The sequence below is a fragment of the Salmo salar genome, chromosome ssa10, assembly GCF_905237065.1.
Source record: "Salmo salar chromosome ssa10, Ssal_v3.1, whole genome shotgun sequence".
Taxonomy (NCBI): domain Eukaryota; kingdom Metazoa; phylum Chordata; class Actinopteri; order Salmoniformes; family Salmonidae; genus Salmo; species Salmo salar.
Window position 1 is genome coordinate 31,918,577 of NC_059451.1, and position 13,303 is coordinate 31,931,879.

At 43.0% G+C, this 13,303-nt stretch overlaps 1 protein-coding gene across 1 annotated transcript in view; it reads right to left on the reverse strand.

The window, feature by feature from the left end:
* Positions 1 to 650: 650 nt before the first annotated feature.
* Positions 651 to 13,303, reverse strand: part of LOC106560247 (PR domain zinc finger protein 5) — a 50,989-nt gene continuing 38,336 nt past the window's right edge. Inside the window, exons 14-16 of the mRNA XM_014122908.2 lie at positions 8,569 to 8,654; positions 3,102 to 3,206; positions 651 to 1,720 (exon numbers count right to left, since the gene is read on the reverse strand). Coding sequence (XP_013978383.1) covers positions 1,556 to 1,720; positions 3,102 to 3,206; positions 8,569 to 8,654 — 356 coding nt within the window. The 3' untranslated portion in view covers positions 651 to 1,555. The remainder of the gene's footprint in view (positions 1,721 to 3,101; positions 3,207 to 8,568; positions 8,655 to 13,303) is intronic.

Here is a 13,303-nt window from a genome sequence, read left to right on the forward strand (position 1 = left end):
GCAAAGCAAAAGCAGCATAGGCCTAATCAGTCTCTGGGGGGATAAGTGTTACTAGTTTTCTACATTGATATATTGATTGATTTTACACCATATCCACATAAACTAGCACCCAAACACAGAAAATAGACATACCGACTATTGGTTTTATAAACCGGAGTGTGATTTCGAGGAGACTGAATGTCAAACATGACAGGATTTATAGCCACTCCAACAGCACCGCAGCCTATTTGATGACAAGTTTAGAGAGACTTCCAGCTCAAGCATCCAACTGCCATTCAGGAGATTCTCACAGACTCAGTAAACGCTACAAACCAATGCTGTTGAGCCCTTCAGGAGCATCAGCAGTGGATGAGTTTGAGAAATGAGTCAGAGTGAGTCCCTTTATAGAGAGAGCAGAGAGTAGAGCAAACATCAGAGAGACTCTTTAGTGGGTGGCTTTAGATCAGGTGGTGTGATGACTGTGGCCTCTGAAAAAAACACTTCAATTACCTCAGGTTCCCAGCAGACTCCCAGCCAACCCAAGAATAAGGGTTAAATTAACAACAACAAAGTCAACCATTTTAACCAACTCCAAAGCGTTTCCGAAATACCCCAACGTCAACAGTTAACCAACTCACACTTAGAATGAACAGAGTAAATGTCTGTTTTGTAGGTAATGAGGTTTTTATGAAGTAAAAACATGGAAGTGTGATGTGAATTATTCACAGTTTGAGATGAATAGTAAAAGAGAGGGAATGTGTAACAGTCTGTGGAATACAGGAAGGCTATGGTCTGGTCATATAAAATCTACAGAGAAACAAACATAACTGCACCATCCATTAAATACATTTCCCATTTAACATACAGGATTACAAAAACAGGAGTGTAAACACAAAGAAACTACTTGGTCCCTCAGAATATGAAATAACCATAAAAAACATTCTTCTTTTGACAAACCGTAACAGTAACTTTGACAACGGTAATGAAATGCATTTCCAGGCAATGTGTGGGCTGGAGGAAGGGAGTAGGCTGGCTGTGTTTGGTAAACATCTTTGGCTTGGAAACTCTTTGGAAAGTTTTTACCTGGTCACAATAGTTGTGGCAGACTAAGACACCTCAGCAGAGGTGGCAAAGGCACTGTATGGTTGGCACGAGGTGGGAACCTAGATGCAGACAGTGGGATAGAGACTTTTTGAGCTAGGCTAGTTATTGTATTGTGCTGCATTGTCTGGAAATGTCAATCCCAAACTTTCATATCAAAATGAAATTGAATGTAAACTACAAACAGGGAGATAAGGGCAGTTTGGAAGCAGATCAGAACTGTGTGGGTCTTGTGCCTCATCCAAAAACCCCTGTGAATTTAATATCTAATGTTCATACTCCATAATTCATACGTACAGGATTTGTTTCAATATTTAAATGTATCTTTTCCATATTCTGCATTTGCAAATACAGTATTTAATAGCAAAAAACACTGCTTATTGCTACATATGAAATGCCTAGCAAGTGTATAACATTGTAAATATGGTATACTGTATCTTTATCTTTAGTAAACTGTCTGATATAGATGGGTTCCTTAGCCCTCGGTCTCTCCATGAACGTTCTCCATGTGTACTTTGAGGTAGTCATTCCTGGTGAACTTCTTATGGCACAGCGAGCACTCTGCCATGGGCCTGTTGGGGTTGTGGGTCAGCTTGTGCCTGCTCAGCATCTTCTTCAGACTGAACGACAGATCACACACCTACAGAGAGCAGAGGAAAGAGAAGTGTGTTAGTTAGCTCTGTTAGAGATGGGAATTATCACACCTAAAATACGGTACATACAAATCTCTGTTTTAGTAGGTCTCTGGCGGATCATATTGAATGAATTTAGTCCTAAACTAAAGGACTATGCTGCAGAGGAATATTAAGCTATCAAATCCCTATTATGGGTACAGCCAGCTAATTGAACCAATTACATGAGAGAAGGCTTCAAGGCAGAAATCATATTTTCCCAGTAAAGCAAGGAGGAAATAAATTAAACTAAACATCCATCACAAATGATACATTTTACACCCTACAAATGACTCCATGTCAAACTATCAATCATATTAATCCTGCATTGGCATGAGCACAGCAGTTCCCCACATGGACTTCCCAGCATGTCTTCTTCACACTCAAATACTGTATTCTCCATTCAAAATACAAACCATGGAGAAGTACCCTAAAGTCCACCTGCAGAGAATCTACGGCTTTCTGTGACCGAGTGTGTGTGTGTTTCTGTGATTACGTCATCAACCCGGTTTAATCAAATTTGTGATACACATCATCACACATAGATGGCTGGAGATACCAAAGAAAAATAGCGCTCAATACATTTAATACTGAATCAACAAAGAATTTCATCAACTGAATTCCAACATGGCCAGGAAATTATTACAATAAAGAAATGGCCTTAACTGAGATAGCCTTCGTTTCCCAAAACCCCTAGTGCTAACCCAGCCATTTTGAGCTTAAAGGACCCGTCATGTCAGACAGTTCTGAGGGTTAAGGAAACAGCCAATTTGATTGGCTTAAGGATTTAAAACTCTCTTAACTTAAAAAGACACAAGTGTGGTTCTTCCATGAAACAAAATAAAAACAGTGGAAGGAAAGATGTTTTCAATTTCTAGACATGGTTAGAGGAAAGTGAGGAGGATCCAGAAACTTTAACTCGACTTAAAAGTTTCTTCCAGAGCATCATCAGGATCCATGGTCGCGTGTTCCTCTCTCTCTCTGAGAATCATTATTACTCCTGTGGTATTATAAACAGAGGGTCATTTCTCCCTCTGATCCTCTGATCCTCTGATCCTCTGATCCTCTCACTGTGTTTACTTGAGATCAGCCGACTATGCCTCTCCAGAGGAGAGAGATCTTTATCTTACTCATATTGAGTTTTAGCCCACATCTGGCCACGTGCCACAGTCTGGCTGAGCAGAGCATCAGCACACACATACTGTGACATATATGGACATAAACATACGCACACACACGGACACACACACGGACACACACACACACACACACACGGACACACACACACACACACACCACTTGGAGTTATGGTTAGGGTTAGAGTCCAGAATAAGGTGGTTTGAGACTCACATCACACTGGAAGGGTTTCTCTCCGGTGTGGGTCCTCATGTGTTCGTCCAGACCTCTCTTCTGACTGAAGGCCTTGTTACACTCACTGCATTTATATGGCTTCTCCTGCAGGGACACACAGACAAACACACACTTTACAGACAGATCACCTCTCAACACACAGCTAATCTGTATACCAGGGGTCGGCAACAGGTGGCCCGCGGGCCAAAACTGGCCTGCAAATGTTTATTTTTATAAACTGTAAAATCACCAAGGATTCAGCTAAAAAGGAGTTTAATTTTGGAAATCTGTTCCCAAGTACCAAAAAAATATGTGATCGTGTCTCAATGAAATTACTGTATTTGAACATCTGAATCTAGCTGCCTACCCCTGCTGTATACTGTACACAAATACTGAAACACAAATGAACTCTCTCACACATGGAAGAAACCTGGATAACATTTAGCATCCCAAAAAAGTACCAACACACACACACTTTCATATCCTCTCACTTCACACCCCGCCGCTCCCCAGTGAGTTTATGAAGATATGAAATGAGAGGTTGTACAGCCCCTGCAGTAGGGAAGAAATGACCAGCGTAGGAACACATCTTTTTGATTTTTGAATCCCTAAGGAACACATGGATCCCTAAGGAACACATGGATCCCTAAGGAACACATGGATCCCTAAGGAACACATGGATCCCTAAGGAACACATGGATCCTCTAAAGCGTAAGCAAAACATGGCACAGAAAAGCCCTTTGAACATATATCAGTGCACTGGCTCACACGGGCTGTAGAATATCACTCCTGTCTCCACACCTCATCAGTTTACCAAAGAACATTTCCTCTGTGCCTTTCAGAGGCCTGTCTGGGTGTCACTCAAAAGCAGTTATCGCTCTGTGGGTGTGTTACGTGTGTGTGTGTGTGTGTGTGTGTGTGTGTTTCTCAATCTAGGTGTGTGTCTGGGAAATATTTTTGACACTTGAAAGCTTAGTTAGAGTTAAATAATAAGCACAGACATATAGCAAGACTTCTTGTTTGGGTGTCAGTCTTTGACAAGACTCACTGATAGCGAAATTTCTACCCATTTATGGATCAGTCGTCAAGGGTACGAGGTGAATGCAGGAAGTTAGGGTCCTGGGAAAAGGGCTATCATGTGGGCGGGACACAGTTAGTGCCCAGAGACACAGGACACAAAAGGAGGTACAGATCAGGTTCAATGCACATGTCTGCATGAGTATGTTTGTGTGTGTGAGTGAGAAAGAAAAATAGAGACGCCTAACAGAGTATATGGGGGTGTGTGAGAAACTTGGGCGTGGAGGTCAAACCAGAACATTATTGACAGTCTGTGTATTGTAAACCACCAGTAAAATCGGCTAGTTTAACAGGTATTGCTTTTCTAATAAAGCATCACTTTCCCACTTTGGGGAAATCTTCCCCCCTGAATGACATACAAAAACCCCAAAAAGGGTTAAAGTTCAGAGTTTAGGAAACACATGGATGTAGAGGGGTGATGTGGAAGACGCAGAATGCATCACTGTGGCCCCAGTAACATCTAACATCTGTACCTGGTGACCTCTGCTCTTCAGCAGCTGTCCACCCTAGTGACCTTTGACCTGACCCTCTGACTGGCTCACCTCTGAATCTGGCCCCTCAGGAGTCAGCAGGGTTATGAATGGAGGGATAAAGCTCTGTTTATTTACTCTGAGAGAGGCAGGAGGATCACATTTCATATCAAACGTGTGGTCAATGGTCATCTCTAAACCAACATGGCCACATGGGATGTCCTCATCTTCTGTTACCCAATACAAAATGAAACCCTTGCCCCTATACCACTAGGCACTTCGTATAGCTCTGAAAGGATTGGAGAGGTATTAGCTATATGATGATAATTCACCTAGCCTACCAGAGGGCAAAGCGGAGCACCTACCATATTGCTAATACCCATTTCAACTGGTCCGATCACTTAATGCTGTGATTAACCAATCAGAGACTGCTATACTGGATCAATAGGAGCCAGCTGAAACTGACCAATGGAAAAGTATTACAGTAAAACCCTTTTAGAGGTTTTCAAACTGAAAACAGAAGTGCTTGGAAGATTATGTTGGAACTATCAGAACTCTAGGCCAAAGTCAAACAAAACCGAACAGGCAACCCCACAGAGAGAACCAGTGGAATGTTAATCAGTGTGTTTTCAGTCAGATCACTCTTGTCACATCACAGAACCTTAAAGAGATTAATAAAAATCTCTGACCAGGCAACATGTCAGCAGCTTTATAGGAATCACATGTATTCTCATTGTTGCAGATGGTTTGGGATGTGGGATAAACACACAACTCTAAATGGATCCATCTCTAAACTATACATTAACACTGAGCTGGAGCTCCTTCAGCCAAATGGCATTGTTCTGCTGAGTAGTGATGTCATCGTCCAGCTCTCTGCTGTGTATCACAGCTCAGCCCATATTTCACTACTGCAGTCACCGTACACTGAGCAAAGACAGAGCCGGGAACACACAAAGCCATGTCTCAATTCAAACATTAACGTTTCATCAAGTCCTCTCTAGAGAATTGGAACTGATAGGAGTTTCCCGGTCCCGCCAGCTGCCTGTTTCCACTGTACCGTTTCAGGCCAGAAGCTTTATACTGTACCTGCAGCTCAGGTTCATAAGGTGCAATGAAATGGTTTGTGCTTGAGCAAACAGGAAATGTACTTGAAACATGTCAACAAAACCCTCAGGCCATACCCATATGAATTAATGATCATGTTAAAAGTCATAAATAAATACTGTATATATGAATATACAGCCCCATATGGCTATAACCACAAACACAAACACACACTTCAACACACATAGCTCATGGAAAGCTGTGAAGTGGTGGAGAACATCAGTGGGTAGAGAAGTAGTGCAGAGGCACAGGCAGGAAATGACCTCATGAGAGACCAGTGTGACCATGCCCTTCCTCTTACAACACTGAGCTCTGAGTCAGGTCACACGTACAGTGCATTCGAAAAGTATTCAGATACCTTCCCTTTTTCCACATTTTGTTAAGTTACATTCTTATTCTTAAATTGAAAAAAATATAAAAATAAATCTATCTACACACAATACCCCAAAATGACAAAGCGAAAGCAGGTTTTTCCCCCAAAAAATGTAAATACAAAAGAAAAGTATTTATATAAATATTCAGACCCTTTGCTATGAGACTCGATATTGAGCTCAGGTGCATCCTGTTTCCATTGATCATCCTTGAGATGTTTCTACAACTTGATTGGAGTCCAACTGTGGTAAATTCAATTGACTGGACATGATTTGGAAAGGCACACACCTGTCTATATAAGGTCCCACAGTTGACAGTGCATATCAGAGCAAAAACCAAGCCATGAGGTCGAAGGAATTGTCCGTAGAGCTCCAAGACAGGGTTGTGTCGAGGCACAGATCTGGGGAAGGGTGCCAAAAAATGTCTGCAGCATTGAAGGTCCCCAAGAACACAGTGGCCCCCATCATTCTTAAATGTAAGAAGTTTGGAACCACCAAGACGCCAAACTGAGCAATCAGGGGAGAAGGGCCTTGCTCAGGGAGGGGACCAAGAACCCGATGGTCACTCTGACAGAGCTCTAGAGTTCCTCTGTGGAGATGGGAGAACGTTTCATAAGGAAATCCATCTCAACAGCACTCCACCAAATCAGGCCTTTATGGTTGAGTGGCCAGACTGAAGCCACTCCTCAGTAAAAGGCACATGACAGGCCGCTTGGAGTTTGACAAAAGGCACCTAAAGGACTCACAGACCATGAGAAACAAGATTCTCTGGTCTGATGAAATCAAGATTGAATGCCAAGCGTCTCGTCTGGAGGAAACCTGGCACCAACTCTACGGTGAAGCATGGTGGTGGCAGCATCATACTGTGGAGATGTTTTTCAGCGACGGGGACTGGGAGACTAGTCAGGATCGAGGGAAAGATAAACAGAGCAAAGTACAGAGAGATCCATGATGAAACCCTGCTCCAGAGCGCTCAGGACCTCAGACTGAGGCAATGGTTCACCTTCCAACATGACAACAACCCAAAGCACACAGCCAAGACAACGCAGGAGTGGCTTCGGGACAAGTCTCTGAATGTCCTTGCGTGGCCCAGCCAGAGCCCGGACTTGAACCCGATCAAACATCTCTGGAGAGACATGAAAATAGCTGTACAGCAACGCTCCTCATCCAACCTGACAGAGCTTGAGAGGATCTGCAGAGAAGAATGGAAGAAAATCCCCAAATACAGGTGTGCCAAGCTTGTAGTGTCATACACAAGAAGACTCTAGGCTGTAATCGCTGCCAAAGGTGCTTCAACAAAGTACTGAGTAAAGGATCTGAATACTTATGTAAATGTGTATTAAGTTTTTTTTATTTGCTTTGTCATTATGAGGTATTGTGTGTAGATTGATGAGGGAAAAAAACAATTGAATCCATTTTAGAATTAGGCCGTAACGTAACAAAATGTGGAAAAAGTCAAGGGGTCTGAATACTTTGCAAATGCACTGTACCTGCTCATCATATCAACACCAACGATACCTGTCATGTTCTCCGCTCATATACATTCAGGAACCCAATGACTGTCTTTCAATAAGACTGCATGAGATTGATATGAGATGTGGATGTATTCTAGTCTACCATCTACAGCTCTAAGTAGTCTTCATTATCCTCCCCAGTCATAAAGAAATTCACTGTGGGAGCAGCCTAAGTGAGGGTCCTGGCATCACCACACTGGAAAAAAGACCTTCAGCATTCATGTCTGCAGAGCTAGACCATGACTGGCAAGACAGGACTCCTCTCTTGCTCCCTCCCTGCTTGGCGGCCTAACAGAGGTGTGTGAACCTCTATTCCTGGGTGTGTTACGTTCTACAGCTTGGCTGAGCACTGAGCACATCAACCAAAGCATAGTACTGGAGATGGAGAGATAAGACTTTATGGAAACCTAGGAGTTGGTATGTCAGGAAATACTCAACATACACACACACACACACACACAAAAACAGTAGCGTGTGCAGATTTTCCTACATCTATAAAAAGAGAAAAGTATGCTTCAGGATATTTCATGTGACTTATTGAATAGATCATAAATCATGTTGTGGTCAGAAGTTATTTCCTAATGGCCAGCTGGTTTAGAGGTTAAAAACCCCCGTCAACGAAAACAGCTCCAAAATGTTACTGCTATTCCCTGGCTTTCATGACAGTTTTCTTTTACTCACATACATAAAGACATACATATGCGACCACACACACACACACACACACACACACACACACACACACACACACACACACACACACACACACACACACACACACACACACACACACACACACACACACACAGTGCTGTCGGGAGGACGAGGGAAATACAATAATTTCCATGTGGGCAGGATAACACCAACACCTCAAACTGTTCCTGGAACAAAAAGAGGGGGGAGTGTGGGAGGAGTGGGTGTGGAGACTTACCCGAGTGTGTGTGCGGATGTGCATCTTCAGACCATCATTCTTGCTGAATGCTTTGTCACAGTAGGGGCACTGGTATGGGCGCTCACCTACGGAGAAAACAGAAGGATCAACACACATCAGAGAGAAGGAAACAAAAAAATGACCCAGAGCATACTACAAAGACAGTGTACATATGCTTTTAAGTAGTTAAGATAAGTAGTTAAGACATACATTTGTCTACACACTACTCACTACACACTACACACTTCAAACTCTTTGAAACACAAAATACTATATGATGATCAAACATTAGACATACAGTACATACAGTGCCTTAAGAAAGTATTCATACCCCTTGAGTTATTCCACATTTTGTTGTTACAGACTGAATTCAAAATTAATTAAATATTTTTTCTCACCCATCTACAACACCCCATAACGACAAAGTGAAAACATGTTTTTAGACATTTTTGCAAATGTATTGAAAATTAAATACAGAAATATCGAATTTACATAAATATTCACACCCCAAATAGAGCAGATCTTAAAAGAAGAATTGGAGGTATGAAGAAAGGGAGGGAGAAAAACTAAGGTGTTGTGCTGCGGCCGGCCACATACAGAGCAGGGCCTCCAGCTCTTATGCAGCACCACCGAGAGAGCTGAGGTCTACATGCTTATGCCAGCCCTGCCCCGATGCACTACACTGCACTCTGCCACTGAGCCTCCTGCTAGCTAGAGCATAAATCTGGTTGAAAAGCCTTCAGCCATGCTGCCTCTGATGTGTTTCTGATGCTCCTCCATGCAGGGAAACTCTTCTTCTCCCGGATGTAGGTCCTCACAGGAACTAACGACGATGGGATTCTATGGGTCTCAGGTTTGGGGTCGAGGTTATTTTAATGTAGATGTGTTCTGAGAAGACCCTCATCGTCCAATGATGAAGCAAAGCTAACAGAACCCCCACATGCCTTCTCAGAATCAGATTTAGTAAAATACCACTTTATCTTAATAAATGTAACACACATCTGCCTAGAGTTTAATCTGAGAAAAGTATTATTATTAGTCATGTGAGAAAAGCCCCCACAATCAGTAGTACCGCTTGTCACATGAAAGACCAGAGTCAAAGAGTAAGGACACACTACAATCCATTAGGGGTGTGAACGTTAAAACATTTAAACCAAATTGAATCGTTAACGTTAAGAAAAAAATTCAAAATTTAAATCACATTGTCGTTATCACAAAACTACCACTAACAGGTCCCGATCATCATCATAAAGGGGAAAAATGTAACATATAGGCCAACCTAACGCAACAATGGTGTAACGTTAGGAAAAGTGGATGTATCTTTCAAATAATTTGCCACGGATATAAAGCGTTCCACAAATCATCGTCATTAAAATGTGGGGAAAAAAGCGCTGATTACAGGAATGATTGCAGTTGATAAGCAGCCAATGTCAGTGGCCTACTATAGTTGATAAGCAGCCAATGTCAATGGCCTACTATAGTTGATATGCAGCCAATGTCAATGGCCTACTATAGTTGATAAGCAGCCAATGTCAGTGGCCTACTATAGTTGATAAGCAGCCAATGTCTGTGGCCTACTATAGTTGATAAGCAGCCAATGTCTGTGGCCTACCATAGTTGATAAGCAGCCAATGTCTGTGGCCTACTATAGTTGATATGCAGCCAATGTCAATGGCCTACTATAGTTGATAAGCAGCCAATGTCAGTGGCCTACTATAGTTGATAAGCAGCCAATGTCTGTGGCCTACTATAGTTGATATGCAGCCAATGTCATTGGCCTACTATAGTTGATAAGCAGCCAATGTCAATGGCCTACTATAGTTGATAAGCAGCCAATGTCAATGGCCTACTATAGTTGATATGCAGCCAATGTCAATGGCCTACTATAGTTGATATGCAGCCAATGTCAATGGCCTACTATAGTTGATAAGCAGCCAATGTCAATGGCCTACTATAGTTGATATGCAGCCAATGTCAATGGCCTACTATAGTTTCAAGGTAATTTGCTAAATGGAGGACTGCAAGCTCCATTTGACATGCGACTTGCGCTACTGAAACAGGTGCGTCTTTCTCATCAATATCGCTTTTCACCATTTACTCCTGTTTCAACAGGGTGTTATTCACTACATAATGGGAGTTGAGACATAGTGTCCACATCACTAAGGAATTAACATGGTCCACACACACCAACACAGCCGTGAAGAAGGCACAACAACATCTCTTCCCCCGAGGAGGCTGAACAGATTTGTCATGGATCCTCAGATCCTCAAAAAGTTCTACAGCTACACCATAGAGAGCATCTTGACTGGCTGCATCACCGCCTGGTATGCCAACTGCTTGGCATCCAACTGTAACGCGCTACAGAGGGTAGCGCATACGGCCCAGTACATCACTGGGGCCGAGCTCTCTGACATCCAGGACCTCTATACCAGGCGGTGTCAGAGGAAGGCCTTAAAAATTGTCAAAGACTCCAGGCGCCCAAGTCATAGACTGTTCTCTCTGCTACCGCATGGTAAGTAGTACCGATGCACCAAGTCTGGAACCAACAGGACCCTGAACAGCTTCTACCCCCAGGTCATAAGACTGCTAAATAGTTAACCAAATAGCTACCTAGACTTTCTGCATTGACCCCTTTGGCATTCACTCTTTTGACTCATCACATACGCTGCTGCTACTGCTTATTATCTATCCTGTTGACTAGTCACTTTACCCATATCCAAACTCTTCAGGACCCTGTCTTTCAAAGATAATTCGTAAAAATCCAAATAACTTCACAGATCTTCATTGTAAAGGGTTTAAACACTGTTTCCCATGATTGTTCAATGAACCATAAACAATTAATGAACATGCACCTGTGGAACGGTCGTTAAGACACTAACAGCTTACAGACGGTAGGCAATTAGGTCACAGTTATGACAACTTAGGACACTAAAGAGGCCTTTCTACTGACTCTGAAAAACAACAAAAGAAAAAGGCCCAGGGTCCCTGCTCATCTGCGTGAATGTGCCTTAGGCATGCTGCAAGGAGGCATGAGGACTGCAGATGCGGCCAGGGCAATAAATTGCAATGTCCGTACTGTGAGACGCCTAAGACAGCGCTACAGGGAGACAGGACGGACAGCTGATCATCCTCGCAGTGGCAGACCACGTGTAACAACACCTGCACAGGATCTGTACATCCGAACATCACACCTGCGGGACAGGTACAGGATGGCAACAACAACTGCCCGAGTTACACCAGGAACACACAATCCCTCCATCGGTGCTCAGACTGTCTGCAATAGGCTGAGAGAGGCTGGACTGAGGGCATGTAGGCCTGTTGTAAGGCAGTTCCTCACCAGACATCACTGGCAACAACGTCGCCTATGGGCACAAACCCACCGTCGCTGGACCAGACAGGACTGGCAAAAAGGGCTCTTCACTGACGAGTCGCGGTTTTGTCTCACCAGGGGTGATGGTCGGATTCGCGTTTATCGTCGAAGAAATTAGCGTTACACTGAGGCCTGTACTCTGGAGCAGGATCGATTTGGAGGTGTAGGGTTCGTCATGCTCTGGGGCATTGTGTCACAGCATTATCGGACTGAGCTTGTTGTCAATCTCAACGCTGTGCGTTACAGGGAAGACATCCTCCTCTCTCATGTGGTACCCTTCCTGCATGCTCATCCTGACATGACCCTCCAGCATGACAATGCCACCAGCCATACTGCTCGTTCTGTGCGTGATTTCCTGCAAGACAGGAATGTCAGTATTCTGCCATGGCCAGCGAAGAGCCCGGATCTCAATCCCATTGAGCACATCTGGGACCTGTTGGATCGGAGGGTGAGGGCTAGGGCCATTCCCCCCGGAAATGTCCGGGAACTTGCAGGTGCCTTTGTGGAAGAGTGGGGTAACATCTCACAGAAATAACTGCCAAATCTGGTGCAGTCCATGAGGAGGAGATGCACTGCAGTACTTAGTGCAGCTGGTGGCCACACCAGATACTGACTGTTACTTTTGATGTTGACCCCCCCTTTGTTCAGGGACACATTATTCAATTTCTGTTAGTCACATGTCTGTGGAACTTGTTCAGTTTATGTCTCAGTTGTTGAATCTTATGTTCATACAAATATTTACACATGTTAAGTTTGCTGAAAATAAATGCAGTTGACTGTGAGAGGACGTTTCTTTTTTTGCTGAGTTTATATATGTACCTATCTACCTCATACCCTTGCACATTGACTCGTTACTGGTACCTTGTGTACATAGCCAAGTTATCGTTTCTCATTGTGTATTAATTCCTTGTGTTATTATTTTTCTATTTTTCTCTCTGCATTGATGGGCATTTCACTGTTAGTCTACACCTGTTGCTTAAGAAGCATGTGACAAATACAATTTCATTAAATGTTAATTAGTTAACATTAGAAAGTAAAAATTCTTCACTTTTCTACCAGGTGATACCCGCATGTGTTTTCTTTTGCCCTGTGTTTGATTTGTGAGCTTAAGCTTTTGTTAAACATGAAACAAAGTAGGCCCCTAGACTAATGAATATGCTATTTGTCTTCATCAAAACCATGTTTCTGTTGCATATTTCAGTCTGGAATCTACCTACGTTCTAACCTATTCTAAATGGCACACTAGCAGTTTGCAAAAAAATACTAAAATAGACGAGTCATCTATTATTCCAAAACTGCAGCTTGTGGTTGGAACACATAATTCCATACTTCAATCAAACAGTCCAGTTTGAATTTCTGATAAAG